Source organism: Microchirus variegatus, assembly GCF_963457635.1.
Source record: "Microchirus variegatus genome assembly, chromosome: 19".
Classification (NCBI taxonomy): Eukaryota; Metazoa; Chordata; class Actinopteri; order Pleuronectiformes; family Soleidae; genus Microchirus; species Microchirus variegatus.
The window spans coordinates 7,423,166-7,445,693 of NC_139820.1; the positions used below are offsets into that span (position 1 = coordinate 7,423,166).

At 40.7% G+C, this 22,528-nt stretch overlaps 1 protein-coding gene across 1 annotated transcript in view; it reads left to right on the top strand.

The window, feature by feature from the left end:
- Window positions 1–20,381, top strand: part of LOC310941243 (cytoplasmic phosphatidylinositol transfer protein 1-like) — a gene marked incomplete at its 3' end in the record, with an annotated part of 75,390 nt that extends 55,009 nt beyond the window's left edge. Inside the window, exons 2-9 of the mRNA XM_083906377.1 lie at window positions 3,143–3,291; window positions 8,561–8,649; window positions 10,634–10,641; window positions 11,973–12,044; window positions 16,532–16,627; window positions 17,204–17,359; window positions 18,511–18,574; window positions 20,023–20,381. Coding sequence (XP_083762503.1) covers window positions 3,143–3,291; window positions 8,561–8,649; window positions 10,634–10,641; window positions 11,973–12,044; window positions 16,532–16,627; window positions 17,204–17,359; window positions 18,511–18,574; window positions 20,023–20,381 — 993 coding nt within the window. The remainder of the gene's footprint in view (window positions 1–3,142; window positions 3,292–8,560; window positions 8,650–10,633; window positions 10,642–11,972; window positions 12,045–16,531; window positions 16,628–17,203; window positions 17,360–18,510; window positions 18,575–20,022) is intronic.
- Between the last annotated feature and the right edge of the window lie 2,147 nt (window positions 20,382–22,528).

Below are 22,528 nucleotides of genomic sequence, written 5' to 3' on the forward strand. Positions count from 1 at the left end.
AATACATGTATGGGAATATCCTTAGATAATCCCTCAAAAGCAGTGTTTCCACCAAGTGGAACGGATCCGTTTTGTCACAGTATGGTATGTTTTTTCTTTGTTTCCATTGGGAATACTACCAAAAATAACCAGTCACAGCCATTCCATTCTTTGGCACCCTTCCCCTGGGGTACAGCGTAAAAAAATGGTCCGATATGGTCAGGTCCATCCACGGCAGTCAGCCGATTGGGCGACAGAAGAAAAACGACATTTCCTTGCAAATCGGTGTAAATATAGAAGCAATGGAAGTCGAGATGAACGCCACCGATTCTATTCTAATACGAACGGCCACAAAACCGAGCAGACGCAAACTCCGTCGTTGTCCGTTGTGTTGTTGTCTGTCGTTGTCGTCGCAACGGTATGACATCACACTATAACGCAGGCATTGGGGCACAGCCCACATGGCGCCTACCAAGTAAAAAAGGTACTGTTCTCAGTCAAAACGCACTAACCGTACTATACCAGACTGAACCTTGCCATGATAAAAACACAGCAAATGTGGTCTAATCTATCATTGTTTAGATTTGAAGATGCAGGCCCTGAGTGGAAGTTCTTGAGTTTGAGCATTTTGTGTGTGGAGTTTGCTCGTTCTCCAGCTTTTACTTTTACTTCCAACCCACACTAGACAAGTTGACGATATTTAACTGCCTGTACATGTCATGTACATTATCCCAGGGTTTCCCAAGACCTCGTGATCCTAAAGTATTTAAATATATACCGTCGTGTTTCCTGTTTACTCTAAATTGATCCGCTGCAATTGGCGCTGTCTATCAGTCGGTCAGAAGACGTCAGGGTGTCGCAGAGGGAAATTAAATTGACTTGCAATGTTTTACTATTTTAATTTAGCCATTTTTTTTTTTTTTTTCAATCCTTTGTGGGAAAAAAACTCCTTTTGTTTGTCCAAAATATAGGAGACCATTGTGTCAAGGCAATCTAGGATAATAACAACATTTTCTAATACTTTCCCTCCCATTGTTGAGTATATATGTCCCATGATTAACTGTTGGATTTACATTTTAACAAGGTAGATAGATAGATAGATAGATAGATAGATAGATAGATAGATAGATAGATAGATAGATAGATAGATAGATAGATAGATAGATAGATAGATAGATAGATAGATAGATAGATAGATAGATAGATACTTTATTGATCTCGAAGGAAATAAAAGAACAAGAACAAAACACAGTCTTCCCTTAATTTAAACCACCAGACCTATGACCTGCAATATATTAAAAATACATAACTGTGGTGATATTGTCAAACAAACCCACATATTTGATATTTGGAGATTTTACCTTAGTAGTAAATAATTAGGAAGAAATTGTTTTAAATACCATGTTTTCCAAAAAAAAAAATATTTTCTTCCATGTGCTTCCAAATATCACAAAATGAATGAACACATCATTTATTTTATAACATGCAAAGATTCCGGATCAAATCTGCACATTTTGACAAACGTTTGTTTGTTTGTGCCTGTTTTTAGATGTTTATTCTGTTGAGCATCATGAAAACATCAGACGTTATTATGGTTTTTATGGAAGCTCCACATGTCCCAAGGGTTAAAATAATAGAATTCGTTGTAGCTGCCCACGTAATCCCACCAGGCCCTGGCCTACATGTCCAGGCCTTTACATAATTGTTCCATTTATTTATTCATCAGTGATTTGCAATGACAGCCGTGGTCCTGACAATCGTTTTTTTCAGCCTCCCTGTGAGCTGTGGTTTTTGGGTGAGAACATTATTACCCGACAGCATTTCACAGCTCAGCACAACAGCTGTGACAGGTAAAGGTCGCTGAGAGTGTGTGGAATGTGCAGGAAACGGAAAAGAGTGGATTCACATATATACACCTTATTTTCACTCATCCCTTCACTCTATTATTACTACCTGTTGAGAAACATCCACACTGATGTTGCCCTCCCACAGTGCTTCTGACTCACAGTCGGCTCCTTTTATTTCTCTTTGAAATAGTTATTTTATTTCCACATTTTCCATTTCTGTATGTTTTTGTCATGAACAGCAACTTTGAAACAGTAAATGAACAAAATTATGTCCCTGGGTCATAATTAACATTAAAACAGGAAGAAGCTTTCCTGAAAACAAAGCTGTAAGTCTGCCCTTTTGTTGAAGATTACATTAGTGCAGCGGAATTATCCACGACTTTTACTTTGTTTTCTGACCTTTTTCTCAACTCGGGGCTTGGAACAAAAAAAGGCAGTAAATAAATAAAACATGAGCCCTGACTCGGATACAGGCAGACAAGACAGACATTCCTCGGGCAAACTCATTCATTATGCTTTTTCAACTCATGACGTATATATACATATATATATGTACATATATATACATACATACATATATATATATGTATATGTATATATATATACACACATATATAAATATATATACATACATATATATATATACACATACATATAAATACATACATGTATATATGTATATATATATACATATATATATATATACATATGTACATACATACATACATACATACATATATATATATATATACATGATAATTGCTGAAATTGCAGAATGTAATACGTAAACACATACAAGAAACTATTGAAACTCTAACTATACTTTTCATATTTTTATCTAGTCATTCTTGAACATTTTGTTTAAATAAATACTTCTGACTGTTTTTTTGACACTGGTTTTGTGTTGTATTCAAGCCTCCCACCACTATTTAACAGCAAGATTTCACCCATTTGACTCAGTCCTCCTCATTCCAATCCTCTCACTAGGAAAAAAAAAAAAAAAACCCCTGTGTATTATGTACACACATTATGTCAATTTGTTTTTTTCGAGATATTTATCTGCAAACACTGTGGTTCAAAGTCAATCTGGGTCCATTTATTCGAGTAACAATCATACCACATGATCTTGATCGTCCGCTGATGATGATGATGAACTCCTGTTGATCCTTCACTCGTGACTATTTCCGCCTGTGAACACTTCTAAATGTCCTCTGGCTGATAAACTATGTGCTGCTGTTTTTAAGGTTTCCACTTTTCCCCCAGACTATTCTCATCAGTGACTAATCCTTTCTGCATGTTTTTTTTTTATCTTCCAGTACCGGATTGGACAGCTGTACATGATCAGTAAACACAGCCATGAGCAGAGTGATCGAGGGGAAGGGGTGGAGGTCGTCCAGAACATACCATTCGAAGACCCGGCGCACGGCCAAGGACAGTTCACAGAGAAACGAGTCTACCTCAACAGGTCAGTGGAAGATGACTCTGAAAGATGTACAACATGTACTAACACTGTAGTGTGTGTGTCCTCTTTCTTGGACGATTGGTCAAATATGTACAGAGTTGTATTTACATTTCAATACTAAATGTGTCAGTAGATTGTCCAGAATCAGCTGTTTCTCGTGTAATGGTAAATTCAATTTCTTTGTCTCAGCGCTAGAGCCTTTCCCTAACACAGAATACCAGGTCCTTGTGTGTATTGTGTATTGCATATTGTGTAATTAGTATGTCTAGACTGAACTAGCACCTTCCTACAACATCCGCTGGGAGTCAGCTCCCCGATAACCTACAGTAGACAAAGAGGTGTGAAAACATGGCCGGGAAAGGCAGACTCCTTTGTCTATTGGAGGAATGCAAAAGGGGAGTTGCTCAGGTATAAATGTGGAGGGCTCACGCAAAGAAAATAAAACCTTGTCGGCCGGCAGAAGTTTTCTATTTCATTCTTCACCAGCAGCAGAGAATTTCCACTACAATCACTGATCGTCTCGCGTGATTTATGGTTTCACTTTTCACTGTGGCGAGCTCAACAGTGATTGGACAAACACAGCAAACGCATCACTTCCACGGAAGCTCAGCTTCTCTTCTGAGTCAATGGAGCAGTGGGGCGGGGCGCGTACGCTGGGCTTCTGCGTGATGATTGGAGGAAGTGTCTGAAAGGCAGAACCAGTTTTTTTTTTATTAACATACATGACAGCGGAGCCTTTTCTGCCACATTTTAGTTTTACATAATTATTGCATTTCCTTGTTCTCGTTATTTTACAATTTTTGCTAAATTTACGCAAGAATGTATGTGTAGATAACTGGGCCTGAAATTATTTCCCCCTGTTTCAAAGACCAGCAACTGCTTCTGACAAAGTATTTAATTAGTATTTGTATTATTATAACTCTGTGAGTCACTTGCACTCTTAGAAATAAGGGTTCCAAAAGGGTCCTTCTACAAGGGCTGAGGTTCTACCTGGAACCATTTGCTTCTGAAAAACCCTTTCCCGAAAAAAGTGTTTTTTAAGGGATCTTGGTAACACTAATGGTTTCAGTAAGAACCATTTAAACCCATTTCCTGAATACAGGGTTTTAAAAGGGTTCTTGGTGGAAAACCTCCAAAAGGGTTCCAGGTGTAACCTTTATAAAAAGGTTCTACCTGGAGTCAAAAAGGGTTCTCCTATGAGGACAAGCCGAAGAACCTCATATTGTTCTACTTAGCACTTTTATTTCTAAGAGTGTAGTGTCTCTGGACTCCGTCTGTGTCTGAGTTTATCCTTATAATGATCTGGTATACAAAGCTTATTATGGGTCAGGATTTTTGACTAGTTCAGGTCTACATTCACTCCATTAAGATTCACACAAACACACACAGATACACGCTCGCTGCTCAAGCTGTCACAGGCTTCCTTGACTTTGTCCAGCGCAGTTATATCACCCCATGCCCGATGCATCTCACTTGCACCCTGTGAACATCTTTATGCACCAGGGGTGTGTATGTTCACATGCAGCTGCGAGTGTGTAAGAGACCCCATCCACACACACCGTTTTGTTACATCCTGGTGACACAAAGAGAGATTTCGGTAGAGTGCACGTGAAGACAATAAAAAAGGTAAAGATTTACAGTGGGAGGAAAAATAAATGAAAGGGGTGAGAAAGGGAGAGAAGAGGAGAAGAAGAGTGGGTGCTATAGGTTACATTTGTTTGAGCAGAAAATACCCGTGTCAGCGTTCTCTGATGCTGGGGAAACCAGTTGTGTTGAGTCAGCACAGCTGTGCTCTGCAGTGGAGAAAGAAGAAAGTCGCCAGAGGGAACAAGCAGAGATAAGTTGGGGTTGAGTTTTTTTTTTCTTTTTCTAGCCTGTTCTGTAATCACAAAGAAACTAAAAGAGCATCATATGAACATCCTCAAGGTCACAGAGTAGCAGTTTTTACACCTGTTAAAATGTTTAGTTGGTAAAAAAAAAATGGGTTAGGAAGCATTGGGCTGTCTCTGCTGCACACCGACTCATAAGTAGGTTTAGATATTTTGTCCTGTCATCATGATCTATAGACTGCACCTGCTATGTTATTTTTAAAGCGGAACTAGACCGGAAGTTCCAATTAACGCTGTTTTTTTTTTAGTGTGTATCTGCGTCATTACCTTGTTTATGAAGCCCTGAAGTTTCGAAACAAACAGTTCAGCCACTGCTGAGAACGCTGTGTTTTATTGTAATCTCGGGCTCAGCGAGATCTCTAAAAACGTAAACATCGGTTCTCCGGAACAGCCGATCGTCCTGCTCCGGGCACTAGTCCGGGCACATCCGGTTGCGTACATTGAACCGCAGAAGAAGAATAACGTCCGTTGTGGAGGTGTTTCACGAGCGACAGTGTCTTCTGACTCTGGGTCTGACTGACTTGACGAAGCTATTTTTAAACATTGTTAAAACAGTGTTTTGATAATGAGCAGCAGTGCATCCACCGTTCCAGGGGGGGGAGCTGCGCTTCTGAGAGCGGGTGCTGAATATGTCACTTCCGGGTTGAGAGAGTTGAGTCTCAAATCTTGCGGCTGGGAAACGGCGTCAGAAAAGAGGATTTCTATCGGCTCGTTTACAGCAACTAGGAAGTTTTTGACCATAAAAACAACTTAATGTATGTAAATAGACCTCCATAACTAACATATATGTGCAACAGGACCACTCTATATGAGCTTTAATCTACATTGTTTTTAGTTTCAAACGAAGCACTGCTCAGCCGTGCACTCCGCTTCGACACCCATCGCTGGCTCTGTGAGAACTAAACATTTAGCTCTCATCGATCACTGTCAATCTGGACTCGTGTCACGCTTCAGCCGCCTCATTAACCCTCACCATCTGCCTCACACTGCACCTCACATTTGGCATGAACCTATCTGACCTGAACATTGATCCCGCCCGTGTTCAAGTCGATATCCTTCCTTCAGAGCAAAGAAGGCTCATTTTTATGACTGTAAGTAAGAGTTGCCTTGGAAATGCTCAATCAAACTCATTTATTTTCAGTTATTTCTAAATACAAAACAGTGACTTTGGTGTGAAAACTCAGAGCGGGCCACCCGCCGTGCTTGCAGCCTTGGCAATTTGGGCTCCGTCACGGCAGCGTTTGGCAAAGATTTTTTGAAAAGAACAAGGAGGGAATGGGAGAAATCAACAGATGGAGGTGTAGGAGTGTCAGTCAGTGTCAGTGTTTTGGAGAGAGAGAGAGAGAGAGAGAAAGCGCCTGCCAACATTCACACAATGTGACCGTCAAAGACTGTTTTTATTCACAGCCGTCACGATACAGTGGGCGCCATTTTTGTCCCCAAGAAACTGTTTTCCACGTCAATCAAAGGGAAGAAGAGCTTGAAAGCAGGCCACATCATAAAAGCCTGTGCACATCATTGTTTGACACGGTTCATCACTAAGTTCTCCATACAGACCCAGTCAGTCCTAACCGGGTTTCAAAATGAAAGAATATGAAGCAGTCGTGCTTTTACAGAGTCAACTAATCGATTAGTCGTTTGGGCCATAAAATGTCAAAAAAAAACGTTCCCAAAACTCAAAATGCTGACATCACCAAATGTAATTTTCCTTGTCACGGAAGACCAACGAAACCAGAACATTTAATCTCACTCAAATTGATTTATCTATGACAAATTAAAGAAATGAGAGAACAAAAATAACAAGTGAGCCTCATTACTGAGCCAGAGATGTAAATGTAAATTGTTGTTTTCTTTGCCCAGAAATATGGACTCTATCCAGTCTTGGCTTATTCTAGTTCTTGGCTTGATTCTAGTTTACAGATTTGATTGTATTATCTATCTATAAAGCAAGTTGCGTCTGTATGTCTGTCTGTCTGTGTGTGTGTGTCTGTGACAGGCATATCTCGCTGACCGTTAGTTAGCTCGCCCTAAGTATTTGGATATGGGTTGATGGTGTGCATCCTTGATTTTCCTTTGATTTTTGCTGATTTATCATGTTGCACTTTTGCTGATTTATCACACTACACCAGGCAGGCAGCGGCTCATCAGCAGCAGCTGCGCTGTCTGGAGCAGGGAGGTGGGAGTGAAGAGGCTGTCCTCACGTGGGTGAGATATTTTCACACGGTTCACCGCGGAACATGGTGTTATACTGAAACGACGAAAGTCGGTGTCCATTCACCAATACGCGAGCACATATCTATTTAGCATTAGCATGCTACTATTTTGTGGCTAACTGGGCGAACCTATTTCCAAAGGTAAGCTAGCGAGGCTACGATTAGCATTAGCGTAGGGCTAACATAACACAAACACTGTGCAACCTCATTAGGCAGAACACAATGTTTTTAATTTTCAATTAGCATTAGCGTAGCTAGCTGTTGTGACCAGACAGGCAGTGGCTCATCAGCAGCAGTTGCGCTGTCTGGAGGTGGGAGATGGGAGTGTAGAGGCTGGGCTAACCTGGCGAACCTATTTCCAAAGGTAAGCTAGCGAGGCTACAATTAGCATTAGCGTAGGGCTAACGTTATATGAACACTGTGCAACCACATTAGGCACAAAACAGCTACATTAATGCTCATCAAAAATAAAAACAAATTGCGTCGTGCCTATTGAGGTTGCACAGTGTTTGTAATATGTGAGCCTTTATGTTCCTTATCATGCATTACCATACCTGAAAATTATTATTTAGCTCCCACTTTAGGAATAAATACTTCCTACAGGCACTGCACTAGTTATTATTAATTCATCCTATCACACAAAGACGAATCACAGCTAAAAGGAAGGCAAAGTGAGCGTACTCCTCCCTCAGTACTGCTACTGAAGTGCCCTTGAACAAAGGCTGTTGAGGGTTCAGGAGGACAGATCAGGCTGTGGTTGCACTTGTCCGCCGCTCTCAGCTGTGAAGGTTTTGTACCTGTATAACTGTGGAAATGTGAAGGTTCCTGAAATGTCATAAAAAAGTAATATTCCTACATCAAATAATGTGATCATAGGATTTGTGTCCTTATGTTGGTTGTAGATCTTGGTGGGTTCAGAAAATCTCAACATACATAATTTAGTAGCCTCATGTGTTCACTCTTGTGTATCAGCGTCCTTGAATTCAACTTCTTGGTAGAGCTCCTTTTACGACCTTTTCTATACTCGGAGCACATTTCCTTTCACAAAGTGAACACAGTTTTTTTGTTGATTGCCACGATAAGCAACGGAAGCAATTTCACCCCCCGTACTTAGTTCTCACAGTCTTCTTCCTCTTCTATCTGTGCCTCTTTCTCAATGTCTCTCTGCAGTAAATTACCCAGCTGGGCTCGAGCAGTGGTTCCCAAAATCTTCTACGTGACAGAGAAAGCGTGGAACTACTACCCGTACACCATAACAGGTGAGTGAAATATGTTTTGGACTGTCAAGCAAATCAGTGTGATAGAGTCTTAAGGCCTCACTGACCAAAGAGACAACACTTGACAAAAACTTGTCCGGTGCAGAAATTAAGCTTACAATGGCTTAAGTCTTGAAAATGGGGCACTTAAACTTAAACTACGTCAACTTCTCAATTAGTTTTACCATGGTAAGACATTTTAAAATCATGATTCTGAGTTGAGGAAGCGAGAAAAAAGCCAGTGCAACTTCACAATTGTTGTATAATTCGAGTAGCACTGATGCTTTTCGTTTTCAGATGGTTCATATTTTACCTCCGAAGGACATAATACGGTGGGTTTTTCTACGAGCAGGCTATTTATACACACGGGGATCCAGAGGTGAACTGAACAGCAGCTCTGGAAATGGAGAGGCTTTATATCCCTGTAAGCAAAAATCTAAATGGAATGCAAAAGGTCAAGGACCTGAAGACAAACGAGGAAAGAGGACTTTTTCAACATGAATCGATAGTGTAGCCTTACATTCTGAAGAAGTAGATACACACAGAAGGGCTGGAAAAAACACAATGTATAAGAATATTTGGTCATCACGGCTCGTCTGCTACCTTTTTGTTAGTTTGCCAGGATGACACCAATCGAGATGAAACCATGTCACAGCCGACTGGCTTTTTACAGTGTTTTTCATACAAATCCACACTGACATACAGGTGCATCTCAATAAATTAGAATATCGTGGAAAAGTTCATTTACTTCAGTAATTCGACTCAAATGGTGAAACTTGTGCATTATATACATTTAATACACTGAAGTAGTTAAAGCGGACCTAGACCGGAAGTTCCAATTAACGCTGTTGTTTAGTGTGTATCTGCGTCATTACCTTGTTTAAGAAGCCCTGGAGGTTCAAAACTATCAGTTCAGCCACTGCTGAGAACGCTGTGTTTTATTGTAATCTCGGGCTCAGCGAGATCTCTGAAAAAAACCCGGTCCGGTTCCGTAAACAAAGGTTCTCCGGAACAGCCCTGCTCCGGGCACTAGTCCGGGCACATCCGGTTGCGTACATTGAACCGCAGAAGAAGAATAATGTCCGTTGTGGAGGTGTTTCACGAGCGACAGTGTCTTCTGACTCTGGGTCTGACTCCGGTTTAGTCATAAATGGGACTGCGGCGGGGAGTCGTGAAGAAGCTATGTCATCTGCTGGTGTTGGTCCACTGTTTTTGAAAAACCAAATAATGTCTCTGCACCCGTTTACCAAGACATTTTAGAGCACTTCCTTTAGAAGCTGACAAGCTTTTTGAAGATGCTGATTTCATTTTCCAGCAGGATTTCGCACCTGCCCGCACTGAAAGAAACACTAAAAGTTGGTTAAATGACCATGGTGTTGGTGTAATTGACTGTCCAGCAAACTCACCAGACCTAAACCCCATAGACCATTGGTTCTCAAAGTGCGGCCCACGGGCTAATGCGGCCCGCAGAAACATTTCTGGCAGCCCGCAATGAATTACAGCTGATAGTTTTAATCTAGGAGGTACTAAGCTTGTCAAATGTTTATTGGACATTACTGGACACAGACCAATAAGTGTAAACAAAAATTCTAGGTATTTACCTGGTTTCTATATGGTTAATTTAAGTGTTTTATTGGGTTATAAGCTGGTAATAAGCAGGTAGCTACAGCCCCCAATTACTAGCTATTTACCCAGTAAATATATGGTAACAGAAATGTGTTACTTGGTATTAACCTGTAATTAGAAGGTAAGAACAATGGCCAAAATACTGGGTAATTACCCAGTAAATTATAAAGCGTTATTGTATTAACGCTTAAATTACATTATATTAACGCTTATTTTACTTAACGCTAAAGTGTATAACTGCAATCTGGTCATTAAAATGATTCATTTGTACGGGTTCTAATCTGAATTTCTAATCTGAAGCCTAACTGTTTTTGTTTTGTCTCTTTTCTGATCTGACGACATCCTGCGCCTCGCTCTCTAGAATATACTGTAAGTATCCACTATTTTTGCAATTTCTCGTTCGTGACAATTCATTTTGAGTGTTTGAGTGTCTGCCATGAGCAGACACAGTCTTGAGAACCCATTTGTGTACGATAAGCGGTGTTCCCAGAGGGTCTTTGAAATTCTTGAAAGTTTGTGAATTTGAACACAAATTCAAGGCCCCTTGCAAGTTTTTTTTATGCAAGAGAAAATTAAGTTGCTATTTATGAAAATGCGCCCTTGGGTGTTACGACACCACCTTACTGTTACAACTAGGCCAGGGGTCTGCAACCTTTAGAATAAAAAGAGCCGTTTTTGTCCCCTCTCCACCCAAATAAAATTAATCTGAATTTGATCCTTAAAATTAAGATTCAGATTAAATCACTTTTTTTTTAACACATATATACTATATTTAAAGCACTACAGTTTGTCGCAAGTTGATACGCAATCTCTCAAGTGTATAAAAACGACTTTGATATTAAATTTTATGTACAATTTTATGCAGTTTATGTCTGAGAAACTCTGCATGGATCTAGAAGTACATGGATCTTAAGACGGGACGGGACTTCTTCATGTACACATTACTTTAATGTGCTTTTGGGGGAGGTTTTTCAATTGGAAGTGATGGACAAAATATCAAAAACAATTTAAAAAAAGTGTGAAAACCATGACATTTTTTTTACTTCAAAGCTCGAAGGAGCCACTACAGAGGGGCTGAGGAGCCACATGAGGCTTTAGAGCCGCAGGATGCAGACCCCTGGACTAGGCCTATGCAGAACAAACGCCGTTTGTTCAAGTTGCAATTGCAAGTTGCAATTGCTTCCGCTCTGTCCGCTGTTGACATGAGATTTGATGGCATGGCAATAAATGTTAAGCAAGGGACAGCACATTACACGATTGCCTGGGAAATGCAAATTCCAACATCTCTGGCTCACCGAAGAAAATAGCAAAGACCGGTTTGCCCCGAGATCGCAACGACAATCACTTGTCCAGATGCAGAGCGTGCTGCAAATCGATAAAAGTGGACACCACGGGTGGAAGCGGATCTTACATGTTGCTGTGTCATCACCTTTTGGCCCTTGAATTTGATGGAATAATTTGATATCAGCTAAGGTGTGGGAACCTTGGATAAGGTGGAACTGCTGCTTTAGGGTGTGGGGATCATAGGGGAGAGAGGGCGAAACAGGACACTTAATATTGTGTCCATTTATGTGTGTGTGGGTGTCATTTCATGCCACAAGACAGCTGTTGTCACTCTCTGACAAAAGAAAATGAATATACTGTCATAGCCCTGTCATTGTTTGTTTATTTACTTGCTTACTTTCTGTCTTTATCCCCAGTGCTCATTCCTGCCTAAGTTTTCCATCCACATAGAGACAAAATACGAGGACAATAAAGGATGCAATGACAATGTGAGTACAGTGTGTGTATTTGTGCGGGAACAGTCAAGTATCAGACGCAGATTTGTCATATTGGGAATACGAATTAAATAGATTTGGCTTAGGAGTTGGTGGCAGCACTGTCTCAATACTGCCGTTACCTGATCCATTCTTGATCCGGGGCCTTACATTAATATTGTTATATGAAAACAAATATATTCTGTATATTCTGTCTTTTCAGACGGTGATTTTACCTACAAGACTTGCTCAAACATACCTTGTTGCCACCCTTTCATTTTCTTGACATACAGTATATGTACAGTATATATGTATACATACTGATATTTGTGTGGCAGTTATAGCCTGACCGATTCATTGACTGCGATTAATTTATACCAAATGTTTGTGTGTGTATATAAGTATATGTGTATGTGTATATGTATATATATATATATACATAATGTATATACCAAATGTTTGTGTGTGTATATATGTATATGTGTATATATGTGTTTATGTATGTATATGTGTATGTGAATATATACACATCTATGTATGTATACTGTATATATACTGTATATATATACATATACATATATGTGTATATGTGTTTATATACATGTATACATAATGTATATGTGTATGTGTATATGTTTATATATATATATATAAATGTATATGTGTATATATACACACATATACATATACACATATACACACAGACACATATATATATATATATATATATATATGTACACATATATATACATATTTATAAATATATAATATATATTTATATATATATATAAATAAATATATAAATATATATATTATATATATATATACATATACAAATACACACACACAAACATTTGGTATAAATTATGTATATTAGCTCATAGTCGCAGTCAATGAATCGGTCAGGCTGTAACTCCCACACAAATCTCTCAGCTTAATGTATCACTGCTGTCTGTCTCCTATGCCTCTCGTACAGAAATATATGAAGCAAAGTATCACATAATGGTAGAAAAAAACGCCCTCTGCAAAAACTACGTGTCTAAAATCCTCCCGGAGGATTTGGCGACTCACAGCACCTTGCATTCAATCCCAACACATCTCAGCGCCAAAGTATACAAGAGCCCAGAGAATCTTCCCCAAAAAAAAAAAACGCTCTCCTTGTTGGATCGCTCCGTTCATTTGGGCCTTTGTCTTCGTACTTTTTTTTTTTTTTTTTCACTCTATTTCTTCTTTCACTCCCCATTTTGCAGGGGAATTTGTAATCACAGGAAAGGCTGCCAGTGAATAAGTGAAGAAGTATGCTCGGGGTGGTGTGGGCGGCCACAAGTCTTTGGATTTTGCTTCAGACTCTGAGGGACTTTGGTTTGAATGTTTCATGAGAGGTCGTTGGCTCGAGTGTGTTGTGAGTCAGAATAGTTTGCCTTGTACTAAATTGCAGAGAGCGACATAAATGGGACTGTCAGTGTGCATTAAAACATGTAGTGACGTTTTAGGCTCATGCTTGTTTTTGTTTGACGTGACAGGGCAGCACATGAGAGATTGTATTATTCTATTATAAGAGCAGAAGTCTCCTGGAAAAGACCTTCAGATGTGACGAAAGAAAGTCACTCATTACTCATTTTTAATGCATTGGTTCTCAAAGTGCGGCCCGGGGGCCAATGGCGGCCCGCAGAAACATTTCTACCGGCCCACAATGAATTACAGTTGATAATCCAGGAGCTACTAAGCTTGTTAAATGTTTATTGGACATTACTGGATACAGACAAATAAGTGTAAACAAAAATACTGGGTATTTACCTGGTTTCTATATGGTGAATTTTAGTGTATTATTGTGTTATAAGCTGGTAATAAGCAGGTAGCTACAGCCCCCAATTACTAGCTATTTACCCAGTAAATATATGGTAACAGAAATGTGTTACTTGGTATTAACCTGTAATTAGAAGGTAAGAACAATGGCCAAAATACTGGGTAATTACCCAGTAAATTATAAAGCGTTATTATATGAACGCTTAAATTACTTTAAAATTAGTACAAAGGGGATTTCTTTCTGTTTTTTTTCCTGTTTTTTTTCTTTGGCGGCCCTCAGTCCAATGTTGGGTTCCTAAATTGGCCCTCAGGTATCAAAACTTTGAGAACCCCTGCTTTAATAGAAAGATAATTTCCAGTGTCAAAAATGCTAACAATTTATTTTCATACAATATCCTGCTGAAACAGTTGTTTGTCTAATTATATTCAGTTATTGCATGATTGCAATTAAGCACATAATGAAGGTGCTTTGTCTGTGCTGTTTTGTGCAGTGACAAATTAATCTTTTGGGGTCATTTTTGGGACTGAAATTACCCGATATGCTCCTAACGTGGAAACAAAGACGACATCTGTTACTGGCTGTGGCATTGTTTTTGTCTTCATTTCACCCTGTCACTCTACTAAACCACTTCTGGCATCGTTAGTGTCCATTAAAATCAACGGAGAAGTCATTCAAAAGGTGTTGTCTCATTATCCCCCAAGCATAAATGATTTCTGCTTCCCTAATTTTAACACATTGCATCCATTTCAGCTCTGCTTTGCTTGAAAATCATTTATTAACCGACTACCAGAATGCATCCAATGAGAGAGTGGACTAATTTAAAGTGACGCGTACATGCTCACTGCAGAATCCCTTTCTTTCTTAGGTCTGATCAGACATTTTATCTTTTTTCCTCCTCTTATTCTAGGGGATTTTTCTCCACCCATCCCTTTTCTCATCCATCTCTGCCCCTCTCCTTCTTTCTTTATCCCAGTCTCCATTTCGTGTGTCGCTTGGTGGCGTTTATGCATGCTGACATATCAGTTCTACTGTGCCTGCGCATCTGCGCTTTTAAAAGGGAGAGATGATGAGAGGCAAAGGAAAGTGGATTAAAAGTTGTGTTTTTTTCTCTGCAAAGAGGGGGGAAATTGTGTAGGTGGGTGGCAAATGGCTGTGTTCGCCATGATGTTTATATATCCAGGATATAGAAAGTATAATAGTGAGGCCATGACACAGGATGCAGAGTCACAGTATTACTTAAAATAACTAAAAGCTGCTCCTTGCCTACTGGGGAATGAATTTCTGATTTTCAAAATCAGAGACCAGCCTTTTTGAGTAGCAAAAACAACAACTTTCCACTTTGTTTAATCTGTTTGTAACAAGCCTTTAGTCCAATTAATTAGGAATCTCTCAAATTAAAGCGGACCTAGACCGGAAGTTCCAATTAACGCTGTTTTTTTCAGCGAGATCTCGGTCCGGTTACGTAAACACCGGTTTCTCTTGAACAGCAGATTGTCCTGCTCCGGGCACTAGTCCGGGCACATCCGGTTGCGTACATTGAACCGCAGAAGAAGAATAACGTCCGTTGTGGAGGTGTTTCACGAGCGACACTGTCTTCTGACTCCGGGTCAGTCATAAAAGGGACTGCGGCGGGGAGTCGTTAAGAAGCTATTTTTAAACATTGTTAGTCAATGTTTAGATAATGAGTAGCAGTGCATCCACCTTTCCAGAGGGGGGAGCTGCGCTTCTGAGAGCGGGTGTACTTCCGGGTAGTGGCCAATCACAAGACTCTGTCTTCTGGGTGAGAGAGTTGAGTCTCAAATCTCGCGGCTGGGGAACATCATCAGAAAAGAGGATTTCTATCGCCTCGTTTACAGCAACTAGGGAGGTTTTTGACCATAAAAACAAGTTAATGTATGTAAGTAGACCTCCATAACTAACATATATGTGCAACAGGACCACTCTATGTGAGCTTTAAGCTGCAAACACCCCTTTTTTTTCTGTGACAGGGTAATTTAAAATGGTGTTAGAACTATGCCTAGGGGAAAATCTGATCACAATATGAACGTGGAGACTCCCTCTTCCCAACTCTCAACAAACCACCGAAAACAAGTAAAACATACTAGTTTAAAATCTCAGTGTGAGTGGTTTAAGTGAAGTCCGCTGCAGCATGGGACCATCAGGCCTCTTTATACTGGAACCTCCTGTGTGCAGGACCAATCAGCTTCCAGGATCCACCGAGACACTCACACACACACACACACACACACACACACACACACACTTGTCATTCACCCAAGCATGCACACCTGCAAACCATCTCACACACACACACACAGACAGAAAAGGAACCGCAACCCTGGCGTCATAATAATGGACTGACTGACTATGATTGAGTTGACAGATGGATATGTAGATAGGGAAAATCAAAAAACACTAAACATTATGGATGTGACACACTGATTGCTTTCAGCACTGTATAGTTGAGCTGGCAACAAACTGAAGACATGGACATAGAGCACCCCCTAATGTTTGTGTAGGCAATTACAGTTTGGTGGCTTTTCCAAATGACTAGTACATTATGTTTACCCTTTGAGGAAGTGCTTGTTTTGCTAACTACACACAATAAGCACAGTATAATGTGCCGAATTCCAAATAAATGGAATATTTGTTGGCCCCCTCGATCGACAAAACCCATGTGTTTTTTTGCTTTCAGATCTTCGACACAGAGCTAAAGGATCAAGAGAGGGAGGTGTGCTTTGTAGACATCGCTTACGATGAGATCCCGGAGCGCTACTATAAAGAGTCTGAGGTGAGTAGGTTTGTGTCACAAAAAGACAAAGTCGTTAAAGTTTGATCTTCCTCAGATGTTTTTTTTCTGTCTTGAAAGTGTTTTACATGCTGTAGTTACCCAGTGATGATATTCACAAACAAAATACGAGCACGCTTATTGTTGTGTTATTATCTGTTGAATTTGTTGTTGAAGCCCAAACACTTGCTCTCGTGCAAACATTGGGGAATTGAGAAACCTCGATTCCACTTGATTTGCAGCTGCACTCGCTTGATATGCGTCTCGCGTCTCATCCACCGTTCCGCTGCAGTCTGAAAACCTTTTGCATACTTCACAGTCTTCGACGTGAGAGAGCTAGTCATTTTCTTCATAGCTGTTTGATAACAGATTGCCTCGGTTCTAATGAGCCTCGGATAGAGATTCTCCAAGGACCGGAGGGATAATGCGAATGGTATTTAATACTGGCGCACAGTCATGCAACTAATTTTAGGCCCTCCCTCAAGTCTGTCTCCACTGGGGCGCAGAAACAACGATGCCTGAAGGTTTGGATTAATTATGGTGATATTAAACGCTTGCGCTCATGCTCCCTCCTCGCAGGACTTGCGGTATTTCAAATCGGAGAAGACATCACGGGGGATCCTTCAGGAGGGCTGGAGAGACACCCACAACCCCATCATGTGCTCGTACAAACTGGTCACCGTCAAGTTTGAGGTGTGGGGTCTGCAGACAAGAGTGGAGCAATTCGTTCACAAGGTGAGAGGTCATAGGTGGGATGTCTAGGTAACTTCATTTTACGCAGAGTGACATTCAAAAGCAAAACAAAAAGTCATGAAAGGGCCCTCGCTCCACGCAACAACACACAACAACAAGCATTCAATGCCACTCAATGTCCAATATTTGCTCAAAATGAGCAACATGCCTAGTCCTCACATTGCATGTGCTTGGACAGAGAACTCGGAAAGATGTTCCCACTGGGATTTGAACTTGTTTGTTTGAGCGTTTGGGTTTGAAGGGCAGGGAGTTATCCCTTAAGCTCTGGTGCCCAGCTCGGTCAAAAGCATGGCGTTGCTGAGCCACAATGAATCTGTTCCACAACAAACCAAACAAACAAATAATTCAAAATAAATCATTAAATATCAATGGACTCATCGTATTTGATGACTGTGAGAAATATCATGTAGTTCTGTTCACGTTAAAGATTGGAAAAAATCTGTTGGAGCACTGAGGCCACGCCGTTTGAGTTATTTTGATGAGTTTTGATAACTTTTAATCATTAACTTGTCTAGAACATATGTACTAAGTTTGGCGGGGCTAGCTCGAACGTGCTAGGAGTACTTCCTTCAAATGCATAGACTAGTCATTTTTCCAAGATGGCCGACTTCTGGGTGGGCGGAGCTCATGAAAGTACATTAGAAATTTCTTTGAAATCATGAGAGCAACAACTGTACCGAATTTGGTCTAAATTGGAACAACTATGTGCGACTTAAAAAAATAGCATTTTATGCAAATTTGACCACTTTATCTTGTGTCAAATAGTCCCAAAAATTCCTCAAGAAAATTTGGACTAAGCCTAACACACTCACCAAATTTCGTCCAGATCGGGCTACTTTTCTCTGACCATAGCCCGACTTCTGGGGGTGCAATAGAGCCCTGGGGCTAGGCACGGGTTGGGGCCCTATGCCACTATCGCATGTTTTTGCCTACCCGACCTCCATGGCAAATTTCAAGCATTTTTATGCACGTTAACCCCCTCAAAATTGAGCGCAACGTCGGAGAAAAATGACCAGATGAACAGAAACGATAGGTTCCTCGCACTTCGTTGCCAGGGCCAACGGTTTTCGCGCTTGGGCATCCGAAAAATAGCATGAAAGTCGTGACGGTAACTGTTCTTCTTTGTGTCGTAGGTGATTCGTGATGTGCTGCTTCTGGGACACAGACAAGCGTTTGCGTGGGTGGATGAATGGATCGGTAAGCTCGTCAGCAATTCTCAGTCCCGCTGTACACACGCCACGCCAACAATTTACTTAATTAGTGTGAAGTTAAAATAAGTGAACTTGGGTTCAAATTGGGGAAAGTGATAGTAATCCAATAAATATTATCTATCAACACATTACTTAACTTGAAATGAAGTAAAAGTTAATGGTTTCTGCATAGTTAACAATATTTTAACATGTAACAAATACACAATTCAGATTGTTTCTTTGACTCATAGTTGCCCATATTCTGTATATTGTTGTGTGATCACTGTTCATTTATATGACTGTAAAGTATGCATGAAAAATCACTCCTGCATCAAACTCTTATGTCCCTGCCAGTCCTGCGCACACTGTCCTATAGCATGGATCCTCTTGGTGTCAGCACTAACCAACTAATAACAAACACTGCACTCTAGTTTCCAGGCATGGTCGTCGCTGTTTGTTTCCAGTGAAACCTGCATTATAAACAAAAAACACAACAGTTTAACCGTGGTCTTGAATGTTTCATGATAAAGAAAATCTATATGTGTCAAAACTTAAACATTAAGTAAAATAATTTATTATATACCAAACCTGCAAATACATGGATTAATTGGACATTTGAATTTGTTGCACTTGATGAGCCATGAAAGCTGCCCATTGCCTTTGTCATGAAACATTATATTTCTCTCCCCTCTTTTTCTACAACCCAACCAGCCTGGATCCTTTCCTGATGCTTAATTGTCTTACATGTCAATGGTTTTGCCCGTTGAATAGGTGAACCCTTGATTGCCAGTATCGCCTCTTCCGCTTCCAATGTTCCAACTTCGTCTTTTGGTGTGGATTGTGGATGCTTTTTTTTGTTCATGGTGTGTTCTGCCTTCTGCATCATGGGAAGCAAGCGCTCTTACTTTTAACCTAATCATCTAACATCCAGTAAAAAACTCACAAAGTGCATGTTTGCCACCAAACCGTCGCCTCCCCCACCCGTCAACTGGAGTGCCGTTGCAGAGGAGTGACCAACATTTCAAACCTCGTTCCACATGTCCTCCCCCCCCCCCCTTCTTCCAGATATGACTTTGGATGATGTGCGGGATTACGAGAAATCAATGCATGAGAAAACCAACATTAAAGTTTGCCTTGAGGGCCAAGAACATTCCACAACAAACTCATCTTCACTGGATGACATAGAGATCCATGACAAAGGAAGTGTATGTGTCTTTTTTTCATTGTTTCTTCACCTCATTGCCTGCCCTCTCTCCAATTTTTTTAAGCACTGTGACTTCAGGCCCAAATTAAGTCAATGTGTATATATATGTTATACATGATGTAAAGAATATGATAATTCAGTGTCTTTTTCAGTATGCCTGTGGCAGGTTATGGTAATCTCTTGAGTTTCCGTCGTTTTCCTCGTGTGTCTGTCAAAAATCGCTCTCCTGAATTGATTTCTTTCCAATTCAGACATGACAATGGATGAAGTGAGAGAGTTCGAGCGGACCATCCAGGAGGCCACCAACCAGAAGATCGGGATGTTCCCGCCGTCCATCTCCATCAGCGAGACGCCCTTGTCCTCCTTTGCCCTCAATGGCCCTGCCAGCGCCCCCACCACCCCCATGTGCACCGATGCACCCGAGTCCCTCTCTGTCCCCAAGGACCGGCCCCGCAAAAAGTCCGCTCCGGAAACCCTGACCCTTCCCGAACCTGCTCCAAGCGGCGCTCCTCAGGGCTCTACTTTGAGCCCGCTGCCTGTGTCGAACCACATCCAGACATCCACGCCACCTTCCTCCAACTCTGACCTTGCTGAGCTAGATGAACAGTAAAAGGAGCCTTGGGACACCAACCCCCCCACCCCCGTTCAACTCATTCCGCTCAACCCCCTTAACCTCCAAACACCAGTGCCCAAACATTCAAGTTTGCCAGACATAGCCAGTGATTTTTCACAATTTTGAACAATCACTATAGAAGTCCTAATCCGTGTCGTTGATACCATCCAGGCAGCTGTAGTTTCAGCCACTATGACGTGACATGGCCGACTTCTAGTCAAGCTATCATAACGACCACCTATGATGTCTAATCAAAACAAAGACCATCTGATATTATTTTGGTTGAGTGGCTGTACCTTATGTTATATTTCCTCAGTTATGTTTCTCCGATGAGATGAGCTGATTGCGTTTGTGCTATTGAACTATGAAGTAGTTGCCTTAGCACCACCGGGGCCAGTGGTGTTTATGAGTTTGACAAGTGTGTGCAAATGAATGACAAACATTAGAAAGTAAAAAGCGACGTAAATGACACAGACTAGCACAGTAGACCCAATGCTTTAAACTCGAAAGCCAAGTGCCCCTCGTGAATCTACTGCGTCCAGAGGCGTTCAAAGTGGCCTGTGGATCGGACTGTGGTCATCATTTTTTCATCCCAAACTCAGAGTATACACGAGATGCAAGATCAGTACAATCAGTACAATCAGTACAAAAGATTTTACACCTCAGGTCTCCCTGACTCTACCTGGCTCCCACTCCCACAAAAGCAGGGATAACACTGTTCTCTCCCTGCTTATTGCCAAACAGGCCACCTTTTATACCTCCACAGATATTACAATACAAATATTGTATGACTATATTAATCTACTTAACTGTTAGAATGTTTACACATTATTATCCTTGAAGCATTTGCATATAAGCGGTATAAACATTTAAGTCAAACTTGATATTAAATCTGCGTGCATGGTTTTAGCATGACTGGTAAATGAAGCATTTCTCCAACTCCAGTTGTAATACTGCATATATCTTAATCTTGACTAACTTGACCGAGAGGTCAACGTGCTAAAGGAAACTCCTGTTGCCTGAAGTTAACGCTGGGACACGTCACGTGACATAAATGTGATTCCAATTTTGTTAAATCCGTTAAATCGCTTAAATGTCATGTGTAGGAATAAGGCCATCGTAGTGCACAGTGGAGGTGACAAAAAAAAAACAACTGACCTGACCTGATTTGCGAAGAATGGCACATGCATCAAGCTGACTTGAGTATGTGCTATGTTAGCTGCATAGCATTTGCAGAATTGCTGATATTTTGTTTGTTTTGCCAGTGCTGGCTGTGATAATATGAAGCCACTGCAGTGAACCATTGTTTGTGCTGGGCTTGTACTTTCTACACTCTTAGAAATAAGGGTTCCAAAAGGGTCCTTCTACAAAGGGCTGAAGTTCTACCTGGAACCATTTGCTTCTGAAAAAATATTTCCCGAAGAAAGGGGTTTTTCAAGGGTTCTTGGTAACACTAATGGTTTCCAGTAAGAACCATTTTTGATCCAGAGAACCCTTTAAAACCCCTTTCCTGAATAAAGGGTTTTAAAAAAGATTCTTGGTGGAACCCTCCAAAAGGTTCTACCCGGAGCCGAAAATGGGTTCTCCAACGAGGACAAGCCGAAGAACCTTATATGGTTCTACTTCATTTCTAAGAGTGTACCAAGGAGGCTAAAGGAGAAACAAATCATGGTGACAGAAAGTAGTTTCATGGAAAACCCCTCTTTTCCCATCCAACAGAAAGGGTTTCTATATGCTGCATGGAATGATCATAACATATATACATATTATGGTATAGTATGTTATGTATATATACTATAAATGGCTGGATTGGTACAGTTTATTTAGTGACACAACTGTTTTGAAAGTAGTGAATGCTTACTTCCGAAGCTCTGCGCTAATGTCGTATCATTTAAAAAGGAGATTTTGAGCGAAACGTAAGCATGTTCAGAGAATATTACGCCGTAGGCCGACGGTTACTCTTTCAACTCAGTGCCTCTGCATGCGACAATTCCGTCGCCATCTCCGTACGTGTCGACGAAAATCTCTTATATTTCAGCGGAAGAAACACAAAACTCCATTCCATTAGTTTTGTAACTGTTTTTTTTTTTATCTCAAATGTCGCATTTAACCTGTTATTGATCGGATCAAAAAAACAATCATAT